This window comes from Xenopus tropicalis, chromosome 8 (genome assembly GCF_000004195.4).
Source record: "Xenopus tropicalis strain Nigerian chromosome 8, UCB_Xtro_10.0, whole genome shotgun sequence".
Classification (NCBI taxonomy): Eukaryota; Metazoa; Chordata; class Amphibia; order Anura; family Pipidae; genus Xenopus; species Xenopus tropicalis.
In genome coordinates this window covers 93,150,047-93,168,492 of record NC_030684.2, presented here as the reverse complement: position 1 = coordinate 93,168,492, position 18,446 = coordinate 93,150,047, and the positions used below count along the sequence as shown (strand labels likewise).

The window sequence follows — 18,446 nt, the reverse complement described above, 5'->3', positions numbered from 1 at the left end:
GGTTATATTACAGATGGTAACAGATGTGGGGATCGGAACCTTTTTTCCATTAGTTTTATTACAAAAATGTTTTGATACAATAAACATATAAAATAATTCAGTCTTCTCTTAAAATTTTTTTTTTTTTTTTTTTTTTTTTTTTTTTTTTTTTTTAACATAATTGAATTAGTAAAATCCTCCAGTATGGAAATAGCAGTGTTCCATCATTTTCACAGTAAAATCAAAGATTCTGAAGTTTGCTAAAACAAGAGAAACAAAAAAGTTAATATTTATATATAAAGGCAGAATATTAAGTTATAGCTGGTTCTTGACCAATGGTAATTACAAAAGCAGGATGACATATCCCATTTAAAGAATATTTATCAGTTATGTGGCAATTCTGAGATGTTACACAGTTTGAACTGGGCTAGGCTTGTATTAACTTAATAATTCAGGAATAAATAGTGGATAATATTTTAGCATGACTGGTTACCTGTCTTCAGCTGTTTTGCTGGAGGGATAGTAGACCTTGAAAGAAAACCCACTTCTTGGAAATGATCCCTGTACAAAATTAGAGATGAAATGAATAACTGCAACTATACTCTTTACATAAAGAAGGTTGCAAAACCTATGAATATGGAAGGTAATAAAATTTCTTGTTCCTATTCTAAACTGCTTTTTTATATTATACTATGTATTGTGTATATATAGTAATTTCTTTTCCCTAACCTATCCATATACAAAATTTTATAGGTGCGTGTACACACTTTTAAAGGTTCTAAAAGTATTGTCTTGTGCTTAGAGAAGCTGCAGTGTTCCTCCAGAGCCATGGCAGAACTGTGAAAGGCCTGAATACACCAATATAAGAGTGACCAGAGAAAAGGTTTTCATTTTTAGTAGGGTTACAGCCCCCTTAATATTATGTTTTCCAATGTCAAATTTTTAAGAAGCCAGCTTTACAAGTATCACAAGTATCAGTGAAGTCTTCTGCTCAATAATGTATATGGAACATTGTGCCTTATACAGCAGACCACTGTGCCAGTTCAAAACTGACTTGGTTCTCGGTTCTCTTCTAACTATTCCGGAATTTACCTATAACCATTCCAGTTTTGCCCTATAACAAAAAAAAAAAATAAACTGCAGAGAAAGAGCACCCAGGAATCATTTTCATTGCCATTTACTTAAGTAGGGTGGGAGAATGTGATTGCATGTGCTCCCACTGTGACTTAAATCAACTCAATATTCCTCATTTTCTGTGACATTTGTACAGAGTTTTGCCTTACAGGGTTAATGGTGAGACATTCTGTGTTGGTAATGGTGAACGGATCATATTTATCAGCGATGACAACCAAGTCTGGTAGCGGATACAATCTCAAAGCATAATCATAGGCCCAGTATACAGGGCTGACAAACGGAGGAAGTGGAGTCAAAAGTCCTTGGGATAAGATGGTTTTGACAAACTGGAAATAAAGGTGAAACAATATCAAATTATATGATATTTCTTAATGTACAGTAATTCCATTTTATACAATTTTCTCACTAAGGTAGTTTTTCTAATATAAATCTATAATGTTCTTTTGTTTTCTAAACCTTAAGAAAATGCTTAAAGGAAGTACACAATAGTTTCATTTAGTAGCCCAATTGGGGTGTACACTTACATGGTTTGGAATATCCAAAGTGTTGTTGGGAAAACGAACGCAATTTCTGCACATTTTATTTACCAAGTCTTCACGGAAAACAACAATTTCCTGTGTACAGTACTGGATCCTATATAATGGAAAAACACGTTACACTTTGATGCAGGTCTTCAGTGGTCTGAGTGGAAGATATCATACCTGCAGGGATTTGTAGTAAAAATGGAGAATGGCACTCGTTGGCGGAATTCTTCTGTGATATGATCAGCAATTGGGGGTCTGTAATAAATATTTAAACATGAACATTATCTTGTTTAATCTAGGGAAATCCATGACAAGATCATGATACCAAACAGTTAAATCTTCACAGCTTAGTGATTGAACTGGAACAAAGATACACTCAAACTCTAAGCATTTACTAATACTAAAGAGCTCTAGTCAAAGTCCTAAAAGAGTGGCAGTACTTTGCAAAAACAAAAAATCACAGTTAAGAGATTGGTAGCAGGGAGGAAGGTAAAGAATCAAGTGCTTCTGCGCATGTACGGTTTCTCCTGCGATATGTAGATTGATCTATAGAGGAAGAAAGAAAGATCGCCCATGTGCAATAGCTCAACTCCACTCTAGGTAACCAGTTGTTACCAGTAGTTGTTCAGAAGCAAAACCCTCGCCATTACAGACATGAATACAAAGCATATAAACATAACAAATGATCACATTTTATTGTACCTTGGTAAAATGAAACCAGGACCGGGGTCTTCTGGGCCAGGCACAAAAACAAATCGACTACTGTTAACACAGAAACATATATGTATTAATATGAGATGAAAGGAGTTGGCTGGTGAGTACTACCCTCTATAAGAATTTTGTTAGATTAGGTTATTTTTTTAATAGCTGGAATTCTGGCAGAGGTGTACAGAAATGCTTGCTGGACTGCTTCAATGCAAGTAATATAGAAGTTACCTTGCTGGTGGTGCATAGGGACTGTACAAGATTTTGTAGCACCAGATAAAAAATATATGAGTTTGCCATTCTAGGAAATGCTGCTAACAAAACCCCAAAGGCTAAAATATAAATGGTGAGATGAAAAACTACCTCAGAAACCAGGACCCATATAAAACACATAGGGGCCGATTCATTAAAACACGAGTTTGAATCCCGAATTGGAAAAATTCAGATTGGATACGATAATTTCTGAAGATCACAAATATCACGAAAATGCTTACGAAAAAATCGTATTGGCCATCTGAAAGTCATGAAATTTTCGTACCAAACGATTGTAAACAGCGGCAGAACCTTTCCAAATTTTTGGCGTAAGTGTACGAAAAAGTTGCGCGGGAATATGAAAAAATCGGCGAAAATGAACGCTCTGAGCGTTCGTGTCTTAATAAATCTCCCCCATAGACTTACAATTTTTTTTTTTCAGGTGGGGGTCATAACGAACGGATACCCAGATGTTAAAACAGAAATCCGGTGGGAGGCTCGGGGTAGTTGGAAACTTAGATTATTGTTTTTAACTTCAGTGTTTAGCAACATGCACATACCTTTTATGTATATGCGGATATTCACATATTATATCTGCCAGTATTTTGAATGAGTCTGGAAAAAAAATTAGATACAGATTACTAAATAGTAATATAGATTACTAAATATACATTTTATTTTTATCTCTTTATAATCCTCATCATGACAAAATTGACAAAGGCTTTGTTCCTAAACAGTTCAATAAAATGCATTATTAAACTATTGTAGAATTACATGCAATAGAATGGCCAATTCTAAGAAACTTTTCAATTAGTATTTATTTTTTATAGTTCAATTATTTGCCTTCATCAGCTTTTAAATTAACATCACTGACCCCAGCAGGTAATTTGGACCTTAGCAACCAGAAAGCTGCTTAAAATTCAAACTGGAGAGCTGCTGCACAGAAAGCGAAATAATTCAGAACCCACAAATAACAAACATTAAGACCAACTGTAAATTGTCTCAGAATATATATAATTCTCTACACTCTAAACTTAAAGTTAACTCAGCCCTGTTTGAACAAGCCCTTTAACATTAGCCAATGCTTGAAAACTATTAAACGCATATCTTTAGATTCCATCAAGTCAGAAAAATCTAAGATGTGCAAAAGGTCCTTTGCATTAAAAAAAAAAATCATCAAGAGTGAGTAGTAAGAGATAAGTTCCTTGGCTAATACAATGGAGAAATAAAACCACTACATATGTTCAGCTCCTCACAATCTGTCTAGTGTCAGGTTTAGGCACAATGCCCAGGGAAATAAACTAAGTAAGCTTTATCAGAAAGGTCTATGTAAATACAGCCATAAGCACTTGATAGAGAGTCCTCTATCAAAAGAAACACAAGATGTCTTGTCTCCTTTTTTGTAAACATGTTCTTTGGTATCAGACTTCCTCTCTCAGAAAAATCTTTCAGGGCACAGTGCGAATCAAGTCAGTTTGTTCCTCTCTCCCCCTCCCTTCTCCTCCTTTCCCTCCCATCTCTCCTCTTACCCCAACTCTGCTCTAATCTGAGCTACCAGCAGCTAGAGCTTTCTGCAGTTCTAGCTTGAACTACTGTGGCTAAGCTATTGGCAATAACATGCCAAAATGCCTTTAAATCAGGCTGACAGGTTTAGGGTAATGTGTCATTGCTGCCCATCAATATAAGTTTTTTGGTTTTTTTAAGGCTGCAACTTTATTACAAGTCAATATCCCAGTGCTTATGGGAATTGACATATTGGAAATAAAAAGTTAAAAATACAACAGTGCCAGATTTGTTTATGAAAGGGTAGATTTTATGAATATACCTAGATATCTTAAACAAGTGCTGTTCATATAAATATGAAACCTTATACATTGTGCCCTCACTTGTAGTTCTAACATTTAGAAAATATATTATTGTTTTGTTCTCTCATTTTAGTCTGAATATTGTATACTTTTCAGTGCTTTTTTAGCTATAATAAATGAGGCAACTTTGTTTCAGTTAGCGCTGGGATATGTACAGAATAATGCTATGTCAAGGATGACTTGTTTCCTTCCATTAGTGAATTTGAATTGTATAATTATTTCAGATACCTTTTAATGATCTGATGTGATTCTTCCCATAAGGTGCGGAAGAAAAGTTTCCACAGAAGATAAAGCAGGTTGGTGGTGCTGTTGAGTAACCTGTAATGACAAAATTTCTTAGCTGTAGCAATGCCAAATCTAGGTAAAACAAAAAGACAGTTTCTTAAAGGAGACATATTGGATAAAGGAAAAAAACCCTAATTTTGTAGGCAATTATGAATAATATATGTTGCTGGTTTTACTTTGGGCTAAAAATTAATCCTATCTGTAAAAATGGCCCCTTTATTGTAGCTCCCTATAGATCCTATCAGTTCTCTGTCCCTGTTTCAAATGTAGGGTGGGCGTGTCCTAAAAGTCCCTGCCAGAAGCACAGTAGGAGAGGGATCGCCAATCACAGCCCTGCAGTCACACAAGCAAAGACAGGCTTCAGTTCCCTATCAGGTCAGCCTAGCTGCTGATTGGTTCCTAACCTACAGTTCCAGTACTGAGAGCCGCCGGCTCCCCTGCACATCCAAAGAATTCAGCCAGCAGGAAGTGGAACAGATGGGAGGGACTAGAAGGGTTTTGAAGGAATTTCTCAATAAATCAGTCCGAAACACAACTTTTTTTCTTTTAAGCACAATCCTCCTATATCTAGGATTATAATTCACTGGTACATTTAAGATGAAGAAAGGGAGCAAGGGATTGACAGAATTATAGTAAGAGGATGCTTTACTTATGCTTTAATTATAGTAAGAGGATGCATGTGTCAATAGTGCAAAAGGGACAAGGATGCTGCAAGAAAACAATGAATCTCTAGTTTGGAGGAATTGAGAAAAAATAGTAAAGGGGTTATTCTAAGTATAGGTGTGAGGTTACACCAGAAATTTACCTGAAAACATTGTGTGAAGTTTCTCTGTAACTTCAACTTGATCTAACCATAAATCAGATAAGAATACAAACATGGCATCCTCGTTTTCCTCCTCCAGTTGCCGTAATTTAACTGAAGTTTTTACTGAAGTAGAAGAAGGTCCACCAAAAAAATTCATGTTACCATAATATGCCCTGGAAAAGAAGACGGTACACAGTTACCTTTTAACATTCTTACCAAAGACAGATTGATAAACTATAAAACGACAGAATTAGTCAGTAGTGTTAAATAATGTGGGACTTAGCTACTAAGTGATTAGATTATTACGCATTACTCCAAAATAACATTAATATTAGCACAGGTATGAGTCCTGTTACCCAGGACACATTAGGTGAACCCAATAGGACTGTTTTGCCTCCAATAAGGATTAATTATATATTATTTGGGATCAAGTACAGGGCACTGTTTTATTATTACAGACAAAAGGGAAATAGCTTTTTAAAATTTGAATTATTTAATTAAAAATGGGGTCTATGGAAGATGCACTTTCCAGATAACAGATACCATACCTGTAGTTAGAAGCAAGCAACATCTTCTAACAAATTTAAACATGTATGTTTATTCTACGATCATCTAACAGTCTATAATAAATCTACATTTACATTTTCATATCTTAAGATATCCCTTAGGTTGTAAAGATAACATTCCATATATATATTGAATTTTTTGTTGGCATTGTAATAATTCATATGACAAGGCAATAAAATACAAAGTGACAATACTCACCTTGTAGTGCTGGAAGGTTCAGTAGGGGGAAAGCCAAAAGCATTGATGTGGAAAATTTTGTCTTCATACCAACCTTAAAAACAAATACAAGAAACCTGAAAGTGAAAGGTGAAAAAGTGCAACAAAAAGAACCACCACATTCATAATGAATGTGAAACTCATGTAAAAGGCTTACCTTCAGCTAAAACAAAGCAGGACTCTGTGTACAGACCACTGTGAAACTGGTGCTCTGGAGTCAAGAAAAGGTAGGCATCTGATATTTAGCTATCTACAATGTTTTTTTTGTTTTTTTTATTGCTATCCTATTTGGAAAACACAAACCCTTCCTAGTTGGTAGTTAGGTAGTAAAATTACCTTGCATTATCTTCACATCCGTGGAAGAGGAAACATTCTATCCTAATTTTGAGACAATAGTAAGTACCCAGGGTTACTACAGATTACTATGACATTTTTCTGGTCTGGGAACCAGTAAAGAATGGTATAAAATCTTGAAAAAAACAGTTTTTTTTTTGTGTCCAAAATGTTGTCTTCATTATGACACTTTCTTGATAAAAGTCCTAATCAGGACACAAAATAGTATGTGAACATTTTTGTATTTTAAATTGGTGGGACCAAAGAAAATGGTGGAAAACTTGGAAATGAAAAAATCAAGGTTTGACTGTATATAGTAACAAGGACACAAGTCTACCCTTTCCAATACTACCCTCTATTATTGCTTTATGTTACTTTAAATGATAGCTTTGCTGTACCAAGACAAACATTTGTCCATGTTATTACATAATCCCATTCATAATTCATTAAAAGTCAGTCCTCTAAAACCTATAAACAGTTTCAACATGTTTCTTATTTTTCTTAAGACACATGCATATGAAGAGCAATCTGCAAATTTTTTGCACATACTATGTTATATAATCTTCATATACAAGGAGTGTAGAAGCTAGAGCAAACGGTTGGATCCAGGTCTGAACTCAGATCTGAACTGAAAAATTGTCCACCCTGGCCACAAAAAAAATTTCCTGCATCTGAAGGAGGTGGCTGAGCGAGTCTTGAGTTGCAGGAGGAAATTATTTTTCCCTCCTGTGGCTTGCAAAATAATCTTTTCCAGTTCCCCACCTTAAAAGCCGTCTTCCTTTAAAGGGGAGAGATGTAAGTGACTTCTTTCAGCTGATGTCTGCAGACCAGTTCTTCGGCCTAACGGTTCAAGGGGTTGCCATTAATAGCGTTGAGCTTCGAGTGATTAAGAAATGTCAAGGATGGCATTGCACATATAGGCGGATCCATAAAGAATTTACCTCGCATATAAGAGAAGCTTGGTTCTAGGAGAGCCGTCTTAAATGTCGTTGATCTATAATTCTGCCCAGGTCTGGACAACATGGGATACCCAAGCAGAGGCCAAGGCAGGGCACAGAGGAGAGCCGGAGGAGGAGTAGATGGCTCTTAGGAAGCATTTGTCCGAGGGATCTTTTTATGCTACTGCATCTGTTACAGGTAGAGCAGTAGATTTTGATGGCCTGCGTTCACAAAGGGAGGATTAAACAATTTTTCCACTAGTTAGGGTTAGGACTTCAGATGACGTGAAATTTTCTTTCAGGAGAGTTCCACTCATCTTGTATAATCTAAGAAGCTGGTCACGGGATGGAAAGAGATTATCTGGCCAGAGTCTTTTGAACAGACCCTTGACCTGAGATTGTTGGCTAGGGCAGGGGTAATGTTAAGTACCCCAAGCAGCCCCTTAATGATGCCATCAACATCATGGTGTGTGTCTTGGTCTTTGGCCTTATCCTCCTCACCAAAGGAAGTGCCAGAAAGTGGAGTTTAACCTTTTGAGTCAGCCAGGTCCAATGTGACTGATGAGGCATCAAAGAAGTTGTGAGGGCTTAGTCACCCCTACCTCTACCCAATTGTGCTTGGAACTGGGTTCCTGTTTGAGCCTAGCTATGGCTTTGCCCAGGGAATCAGCAAGCAAGGAAAGTCCCTGTAGGGATGCCAGGGACTAAGCCAGCAACTCAGACCAACAGCATGGGACGAAGGCAGACAGAAGTGCCACACATACTCACCCCAGTCTCACTAGCCAGATCATCTGCCCTCTGCTCAGGACGCAGGGAGTGTCTGGGTGGAGTGTGTAGCCCAGAGGGGCAAGGAATGTGACCCAGACAAGCTGTCCCAGATTGGGCTAACCAAATGGGATTCAGGAAGCCCTATTCCCGGTGTCACCCTGGGTGCTAGCATCAAACATGGGAGACCAACCTCCTAGAAACAGGACACTTAAAAAGATTAATAGAACCTGTACAGTGCATGGGTAAAGTCAGAGTGGATTTGGCACACCCCCTTAATTTGGCATTCAAGTGTCCTGCCTCCTAGAGGGTGAAGCTCAATCCCATGTATTCCCTGTGTCCCCCGAGACAACAGAGAAATAGGTTTTCTAGTTGTTCCTTTACTTGAAACTGAGTTTACTATAAAAAAAATTAATTTGATCTGTTTTAAAATGAGTTACTAGTTGGACTACTGCTGTTAAAAATAAAGTATTAAAAGGACTAAAGCAACTATTTTTTCACTACCATAAAAATTAATAAAAAGGATATTGCATTTGTGAGATCAAGCTGTACTGCTCCAGTTGGATCTTCCAAAAAAATTTTTCCCTTTAATGAAAAGACAACATGAGTAAATGCTTTAGTTACAATGGAAAACATCTTTGCATTCACTAATAAGTGTTTCTCAGGTTACTCCATTTTACACAGTGCTTTGGGTACCCATTCCATCTCTTTGGTCAAGCAGGTCCCCCACACACATACTTATAAATGGGGGCAGATGTTGCTGTTGAACCCCCTGACCCCTGGGTGTGCCCCACTGTTAAAGGAACAGTAACACCAAAAAATGAAAGTGTATAAAAGTAACTAAAATATAATGTGCTGCTGCCCTGCACTGGTAAAAGTTGTGTGTTTACTTCAGAAAGTCTACTATAATTTATATAAATAAGCTGCTATGTAGCCATGGAGGCAGCCATTCAAAGGAGAAAAGGCACAGGCACATAGCAGATAACAGATAAAACACCATTGTATTCTACAGAACTTATCTGTTATCTGCTATGTAACCTGTGCCTTTTCTCCTTTTTTCCAGCTTGAATGGCCGCCCCCGTGGCTACACAGCAGCTTATTATATAAATTATAGTAGTGTTACTGTAGCAAATACACCACTTTTACCAGTGCAGGGCCACAGTGCATTATATTTTTATTACTTTAAAGCTCTTTCATTTTTTGGTGTTACTGTTCCTTTAAGCAGAGAAAATAAAGAATTGGGAGCCAGCTACACACAGCAAAATAAGTCAGCTTACTGCTGAAGGGGTAGGAAAGCCATCTCTAAAGGGCAGGCACAAGTACTATGTATACAGCAGTAGTTGCAAGAGATACCAGTCAGTGGTAGAGTAGGGAGCAGGAGATGCATTCACCGCACACCTTTCTAGGCTGATGCTGGGAAAGCATACTAGGGAGCAATTTAATGACTTTGCCTACCTGCTCACTTAAGGACTTGTGGTGGTGAAGAACTATAGCGCCCAGCTTTGCTGGCAAAAGGAATATTCAAGGAATTATTGAAGAAAGTTCATACCTCTTTCAGCTGGGTTATCATTCCCAGGACAATCACTTCGCCTACTTTAGCAGTGTTGCCTAGAAGGGTTTCCACAGTTTTAAGCTAAAAATAAAACATTTTATTAAATCAGTTGTAGATTACACTTTCAATATACTCTCATGCAGCTTGCCATATTTTCATAGCAAGGTTCACCTTTATATTAACTTTTGGTATGTTACAGCCAACAATTATTTTTTTCATCAGAGCTCTAATTTGTGTCGAGCCTGCAACTGCCTAACAAAATACAGATTGTATGGCTTCAGTTTTATTGTTATTCGTATTTTTAATTGATTGTTTTATTTTTCTGGCCCTTTTCTATTGATCTTTAATTCTGAAATCCTTACTGCTACCTGGTTGCTAGGGTAATCCTTCAGCACAACTATATATGAAAACACACTCCATCTGTTAACACCCCCTTGTATAATTAATTCAACCTTTTATTAAAAAGGAATGCTCTCCTTACTAACCAATGTTATAAATCTAAACTGTGCAATTTAAAGAGGGATCGGTCATCCACACATAAAAAGCTGTGTAATAAACACCCTTTGCAAATTAAACATGAAACCAAAATTATTTTTTATTAAGTCATCTATACTTGTAATATATGTATTTTAAATATCTGATCTGTCAATCATATATTACTTTCCATATTACTATTAACTTTCCATTCAGCACTTCCTAGATATTGCATACACAAGATTTTGGGAGTTATACAAAACTTTCCACAAAATAGTGCCTGCCTGCTTGCTGTGATTGTAAACTCAAAGACTGAAAGAAACAAAATTAAACAATTTATATAGTGTATATAAAGTATATTTTGCTTGACTAATATGATAGAAAAGGATTTGGAATAATTTTCATTTATATTAACTAAATAATATAGTGACAACCACTTAGGTTTCAGTGTTTGCAACTGCTGTGTTTTCACAGACACTGAATTTTGGAAATTAAGTTAGGAGGAGCTGTCTTTCCCAGGGCCGGTCAAATGGCTATGTCTGTGTCACAACCTACTGAATTTTAATTATAGCCAAGGAAGACAACTGGTATTGACAAACCCCTTTGTCAGGAGGTGCCTACATGCATCAAGCATAAGCACTGTGGTAGTTTGCAAGGTGAATAACTTTAAAAGCTAAAATAATTTTTAATAAATGTCTACTGTAAATATATTCCAAATATCTATTTCAGCTTAAATAATGCAACAACTAATCTCCTGAAAATGCATTCCCCTTGGCATTAATGTAAATTGCCAGTGGGAAAACATACATGTTGCCTTTGTTTTGCATAGTTGTTTGAAGTTGGCTTGCAAGGCAACTTTAGCCTTCTATGCAGTGCGTAGGTTTTTCCACCAGCTATTTAGGTTAATGCCAGTGGGAAACATTTTCAGGAGATTAGTTGCCTGCGGTAGAGCATATTTACCATGGACACCCTAATGAATAAGAAAACAAAGCACTGTTAACCTTTATTAACAGAAACTGGAATAATAGATAATTATATGATGACAGTATTTCTTTATTTGTTACACATTGACAGCATGATGCAACCAAACAAATAGTGTAAACTATTGTACACCACTCTTTAGGGCAGTGGCACATGGGGAGATTAGTAACCCGCGACAAATCTCCCCGACAAGCCATCCCACTGGCAAAAATATAAATCGCAGGAGGTTTTTACCCTTTAACTTACCTGAAATTTGCTCCTGCTTTCATCAGGATGTGCACCAATGACAGGTGGCGTAAAGAGTTCATGTCTGTGAGTTCTCTGTAAATTCAAAAAGCACCAAGGTTTTAGTCTTAATTTAATCGGTTAAATCTAACAATAATAGAGAAACCAAAGTTACTCAAGTAAAGGTCCCCCCATACATGTTGAGATAAAATCGCTTGGCGAGATCGCCAATCGAGGCCAATCGATATCTGGCCAATTTTAGGCCAGATATCGGTCGGGAAGGCCCCTCGTTTCTGCCCCTACATGGGCCAATAAGCTGCCGAATAAGTCCAAGGGACCGATATCGGCAGCTACTATTGGCCCGTGTATGGTGACCTTAAGTCACACTGTCAGAAAGTGACCATGAACAACTGTAATTTAAAATATAAAGAAAGGGCTCATTAAGCGGTGCCAGGCCAGCCCGAAAGCTGTAGGTGGGGAGGGTAACTGCTGAAAATTGGGCCTTCACTTCAGGTGCAGGTCACCATTATAGTGCCATGTTGTGAACAAGGAATTAAGTCATAAATTTGCTATGTGCGTTTGTCCAATGCAAATATTATGAATATATAATAACAAGGCATGCACTATATCGAGGATTTAGTTTGTGTGCAGCTTTCTAGGAAAGCAGAAAATAGTGTTTACAGATTACAATATTTTTTATTTTGCGAAGTTTATACATTTTACGCAGTTTAATTTTTTACACTGAACCATTCCTTTAAGGCTCTGAACAACTTAACACAGAAAATTTTCACTGATGCATTTTTTTTCCCCCCACAAATTTGAATATGTAGATTAGGGTTTATATTTGGCTGAATCTTTTGTGGAGGAGTTGTTTTTCCCCAAATCCAAACACTTATTGTCATTGGTATTTCAGTAATGCTATTTCTGACAAAAACATTGTTAATAAGGGCTACCCAAAGAATGGATGTGCTCCTGAGGCTTAATTGCACAATAAGTGAAAAGAAATTTCAAAGAATTCCAATGGTTAGGACATAGCAGAGGACAAGGAAAAAATAATGGTCTCAAATAGGTACACCCCCCCCCCCAAAAAAAAACCCGCAGTTCTACAAACGGCTGATGAGCAGGAGCTAATGATCTTTTTAAACTAGACGAGACTGCATAGTTAAATTGCATCACTGAAGTGGAAAGAGATGACCCAGTGAGGCTATCCCCTTTCAACCAGTGGTGTAGCAATGGAAACCTTACTGTCAAAGTGTACAACACCTAAATATGCTAAATCCAAATGTTCTTGTTATTCTTGGCAAGTTCCTCAATATTACCCTAAAATCTTAAAAAAACAAAACAAAACAAAAAACTGACAAGAAAAATTATGGGCGCAAAGCTAATTAGAAATGGAGGCTTTCAATAGTACCCTTGTCTGTATTAGCCTAAACCTGACTCGACACCATCCATTCCAATGTCAGTATATTAAACATTGTTTTGTATTTTTTTTTGTGATGTTGTAAAACCAATAAAATTTACCTTTAAAAAAAAGAAATGGAGGCTTTACCTGCTGCAAGATTGTGTAACGCTCACGAAAAAGCTCAGCTTTGTCTCTTGCACTTCCAAAGAGATTGGGTGATGGGAGTGTGGTCATTTTCAGGCTGTAGAGAAAATAAATGCAAAAGTCTACAACCACAACAGATTACACATTGTTCCCTCCTATACAGGACCTACACCAAATCTATAGCACTAACCTCACAAACATGTACATTCTGCCGACAAAAGCATTTCTATAATTTTGGTTAATGTTCAAATATTAAAATATATAAAAAGAACTAGAGTTTTTCATAACCACTACATTTATCCAAACGTGTCAAACACAAGGCCCGTGGGCCCACCTGGCTGTTTTATGTGGCCCTTGGTGAGTGTGTGACTGTCCAGCATGATCAATTTCCATTTTCCTCACATAGTAAGATACTAAGTCTTAGTATCTTCCTAAGTATCTTAATAAAAAACTTTGCCCGCAACTTAGCCTGTGTTTTAGATTTCGGCCCCCTTATGTTATTGAGTTTGACTCCCCTGCATTAATCATTGTAGTGGTTATATGTATAGTTCACAGTTCTTATACGGTATTTAGATAAGACAAATTTACTACATGGGGAATAAAAATATTACACAATACATTAAAAAAAGTTTTAATTAAATTAAAAAAAAAAATGATCCCATGGCTGAAATATATTAAAAGGTCATTAGAATGCAACTTACGGAAGGAATTTCTTTCTTTCTGAGTTGTAGACATATCGGGGTATGTCAAAAGCACCGATAATATTGAAAATATGTTCACTAGTAAAGTAAAAAAAGATAATTAAGTCTATCTTTAGGTATTAAATGGCTATTTACTAATTTATCAACACACATACTGAAAAGTATACAAATGTCAATGTGCATATTAAAAAGTGTGAATACTGGGATACAACAACTGGGCATTTAGATCTAAGGTTCCAAACTCAGACCTAAAACAAAAAAGTACTGGGTGTCCAATTCACCGAAAGACTGATGATTAAGGGCAGATTTATCAAAATAGACGTTAGGGCTCACAACAGAAAAATCCACCCACTTTCTATTTATTCCCAGGGCCGGATTTGCTAACATGGTGCACAGAGGCCTCCCCCATTGCCTAAAGCCCCCCAAAACTCTTTAGCCTGTAAGCTAAAATGGATAAATGTTATTGACTATCTATATACAAGTACATGTATGAAGGATATAAGGTGGGGCACGATAAGCAAAGGGAGAGAGATGGCATTTCAGAATTGCACTTAGTAGATGGCAACAGCTTACCATGTTCTATGAAGGAATGCTAGGCTAAAAAAGGTAAACTTACTAAAGAAATGTGTTTTAAAAAGCTGTTTAAAGGCAGAGAGATTCAGAGAAAATCTGATAGAACATGGAAGGGAATTTTAGTAAAGCAGTGCAGGTCTAAGCATTGTCTTGAATGTGGAGAATAGGTAATGAGTAAGATGTTCAGGAACAGATCATTAGAAGGGCATCATCAATATAATGTAACCTACATCTATGTTGATGGTAAAACAATTTGTTGTCCTTTATTTAAAATTTACACCATGGTGATCCACAATACAGAAAGGCCCCTGAAACACAAAATTAACAAGAAAGCAGCAAAGTCTCAGATGCATGTCTCAGGGAGACAAAAATGCACGCTTCACTACAAACATCCACAACAAATATTGGTGAATTTTTATTACTAAAAACATTACAGGGCTTAAACCTACATGGTTTCATCACAGGACCGACTGCATTCCTGAACAGCTGTTTCCACCGTTGACTTTTCAATCATATTAGAAGACACTAAAAAATAAAGACAAGGCGTATACAATGTAATCATTTTTTTACCACAAAACTACATTTACAGAAAGCAATAGTTTACTTGAATGCAGTCACCAATGAACTATCATTTCATGTTTTCTAAATAGTCTCAAAATAAATATAAATCTGCTTGTGTTGTCCAAGTAATGTACTGCACAGGCTCAATAAACAATTCTCCTATGAAAAAAAGCTGCCTTCTTTCCCATTGCACATAAACATATAATTTAACCCTTTGGTGACTGGCGGGCTTATCAGCCAGCATAGCATGTGTGGAAAAATTAGAAAAGAAAATGAATGTGCAATTTTCAAGAAGGCTGGGAAAAGCACTATGTGCAATTATACATCATGTTCTTTTGGTAGGGGTGGTTTAGATCCCTAAATCTACTTACAGGGCTGTTTCTCTACAGCATCTATTATACTATCAATCACATCTTCAAGCTCCACTTCATTTACAGAGCTTAAAACTTCACTGAGATATTTACTGGCTTCTCTAAAAGAGAAAAGAAAAAAAGTTACAGAAATACATATCAGCAAAAAGTAAAGTTATATATAAAGATTTGGGATTCAACTGAATAACAGTACCTTTAGCAACATTCACACAAATTCTTGGAGCATAGCCAAACCAAAATTATTTTAGAAGCGAATCTGAAATTCTACAAATAGGACTCACTACACTCACTGTTGAAAGTTATATTTTAAGGCAATTTGAAGCTGGACTATTTATTTTAATTAAAATATTTCTTCAGCAGGTGACTGTTTGCTATGATCCTATTTACCCAATTCAGCCACACACTGAAATTGTCTTTTGGCTCAGTGACCCCATTTGAAAGCTAGAATGGGGCAGAATAGAATAATTTTAAAACTATACAAAATAGGAAAAGTTATTTGTAAAACAAACTGCAACTAAAACCAGAATTTATTTTCCCCTTTCCACACCACTGGTTCTGCCTTTTGTTGCAATGCATCAAATACAAGCTCTACTCCAGGCAAAATTCCAATTCCCATAATGCCTCGTATGTTTTCTCACAGGTCTACTAAATCAGCTGGCCTCTGCTACACCATTTCAACATGTGCAAACAGCAAGGGACGATACTAATTACATGTACAAATAAGCTTAAAATCATTAAAAGTTCGTAATGAATTTATACAGCTTAGACTTAGCACTGGATGTTTTGCTATTGATTTACAAACGATTGTGAGCCCATCATTATGAACGCCAAGCCAGGCAATTGGGATGCTAGGTTACTTTAGGAAGCGATCATGCTGCACTATTGGGACTCTTGGTGCAATAAGAACAGCTGTGCCGTAAAATGTCCAACACTTGTAACAGCCCACACTCTCATTTCACAAAGCAAATGTCTCAAGAACACACGCAAACGAGTATAATAGCGTATAACACGCTCGGCAAGAGAAGTTGCCACATAAAAACCTCCAAGTACTCACGCTCGTAGCAGCAAGCCATGCATTTTAAATGCAGAGGTTACTTTACTCTTCAGCTTGTCAGTAGCCATGTTAGAATGTTCGCGCCAAGAACCCGGAACCAGCTGACATTGACGTTGCAAAGGTTGGAACCCTTGTGCGAGCTTTACCAACTGCGCATCCGCAAGACTTCTCATCCTTCTGCCTTTCGACTGCTAGTGCGCATGCGTGATAAATGAACGTTAAAAGCAGGGTCTTTTGGTGGAAGCGTTGACAGCAGCTGAAACTTTTAATATTTCTTGACAATGTATTAACTTCACCCTGTGACTTTTTTTGCTTCCTGCTGGGATTTTTAGGACAATTAATAAATGAACAAACAGTTGATTAATAATCAGCTCACTAGCATCGTCTTCTTTGACAGATATAAACTCACTTTCTGTCACAGTCCAGTGACCACTAATCTAAGCACATTATACTAAAGCATGTGAAGTACTTACAAACACCAGTACCAAAAACAAGTATACACGCACAAACATTTGTTTGTCTTTGGCTGGGCTTGACATTAAGGTTGCCCCATAGATGCTGGGATTTTACAAGATTAATCATGCTTGATGCCCATGGTACTAAGATGGAAGAAAGTATAAATATTAGAAAGAAGACTTTTTTTTTAAAGGTTACAACACTGTACATTAAAATAGTGCTTGTGATCAAAATGTATTTTTCCTGTTCTTTTAATTGGTTTGGCAACCAATGTAAAAAACAAACTACTTTTTATTATAAAGAACTAACACATCATTATTTGGTTTTTAAGTTTACTATTTAAACCTTTCACTAACTTACATAATTAGGAGAGTTTATTTAAATAGAGAAAGTAGTCTGCATAAAGTCACTTATCCATTTTGCCAGGTGCTGCCTGTATCTCAAGCTTACTTATAAGTAGGGTTGACACGTGGCCGGTATTTTACCAGCCTGGCTAGTAGAAATTATGCTTGATGCCAATTATATAAATAAGCAGGAGTTCATTATACTAGGAACTTAACTGTGAGCATAAATTCCTTTTCAGCTTTGCTTTTATATCACATTGCAATGTTTTGCATTTGTCCTTGGACCTTCTTTTGTTACACAGACTGGGCATTAAACACATGTTGAGATGATAAATGCTAATTTCCTGTACTGGTAATTTATTAAATAACAGAATTAGAATAACTGTTTGTGAAATCAAAGGTTAATGCTATGATTTTAATCCTGACTGGGTTGTACCTCATTTGTGAGTCAAAGCTGAGTAAGAATGGTATTTCATAAACACAGCAATCAAAGACATGCCAAAAGCAGCTCCTAATTTACATGCCCTAAACTGGCCTTAAGCTGAATCTCTCTGGACTCACTAGGCAATTTATAGGCATTATCAGCTATAAAAATAATTCCCAACCTTCTGTCTGTTTCTAAAATGTGTTAAGTGGGGCTCAATCTAAATAATTGATAAACCATAATAAATACCTTGTTACAGATAACACTTAAATCCAGCAAATGTGCTAATGTTTTTTGGTTTCATTGAGATGTCCCCACAATGTTTCAGGGGATCCTCCCCCTTTTTTACGTTTTCAAGAGAACACTTAAGAAAGGGGCAGAATCCCCCAAAATATGTGTATAGGTTGCGGTATATACAATACCAAATCCTCAGCGCTCTTAATCCAAAAGTGTTCAGTGAATAATAACTGTGAAAGTGTAGTCTTGCAGCTCCTCCTCACGACAACCCCTTTGACTGGGTCAAAGAATCCCCCAAAATGTCTCAATAAAACCAAAAAATGTTCGCACATTTGCTGGATGTGAGTGCCTTTTGTTACATATGGTATTTATTATAGCTTATAGGACTATCTTAAAGCCAAAATAAAGGCCGACTGATATCCATTCATGTCAGGAATTGACCAGATATCTTAACAGATTGCAAAAGCCTTCAAGCAAGGGGTGCATTGAGCCATGAAGCAGTCCTCACTGGTCATCATTCATTGGCCTCTATTGTATGTATGTATGTATGTATAACTTTATTTATAAAGCGCCACAAGG

The 18,446-nt window shown here is 36.7% G+C and overlaps 1 protein-coding gene across 2 annotated transcripts; it reads right to left on the bottom strand.

Annotated features, from left to right (window-relative positions):
• Positions 1–32: 32 nt before the first annotated feature.
• On the bottom strand, positions 33–16,499 carry pole2 (polymerase (DNA directed), epsilon 2, accessory subunit). 2 transcript variants are annotated; one of them, XM_012968517.3, is made up of 19 exons: positions 15,546–16,371; positions 15,353–15,453; positions 14,870–14,945; positions 13,848–13,925; positions 13,150–13,243; positions 11,622–11,696; positions 9,918–10,001; positions 8,897–8,953; positions 6,490–6,538; positions 6,315–6,387; positions 5,550–5,722; positions 4,688–4,777; positions 3,155–3,209; positions 2,340–2,399; positions 1,815–1,892; positions 1,638–1,746; positions 1,263–1,439; positions 473–540; positions 33–239 (listed from the first exon to the last, which is right to left on the bottom strand). In XM_012968517.3, exons 3-19 carry the CDS (start codon positions 14,932–14,934, stop codon positions 221–223), a joined length of 1,404 nt encoding a protein of 467 aa, XP_012823971.2. In that variant the 5' UTR covers positions 14,935–14,945; positions 15,353–15,453; positions 15,546–16,371; the 3' UTR covers positions 33–220. The 2 variants fall into 2 exon arrangements, with proteins under 2 accessions (XP_012823971.2, NP_001025641.1); NM_001030470.1 differs by lacking the exon at positions 15,546–16,371 and adding an exon at positions 16,407–16,499 and having other exon boundaries at positions 115–239.
• Between the last annotated feature and the right edge of the window lie 1,947 nt (positions 16,500–18,446).

Coding starts and splice junctions, on each gene's coding strand:
- pole2 (NM_001030470.1), bottom strand. CDS start 16,474: ATGGCTACTGACAAGCTGAAGAGTAAAGTAACCTCTGCATTTAAAATG. Junction 6,388..6,489: donor CTGCTTTGTTTTAGCTGAAG/GTAAGCCTTTTA, acceptor TTTGTTTTTAAG/GTTGGTATGAAGACAAAATT. Junction 2,400..3,154: donor TATCCGCATATACATAAAAG/GTATGTGCATGT, acceptor CTGTGTTAACAG/TAGTCGATTTGTTTTTGTGC.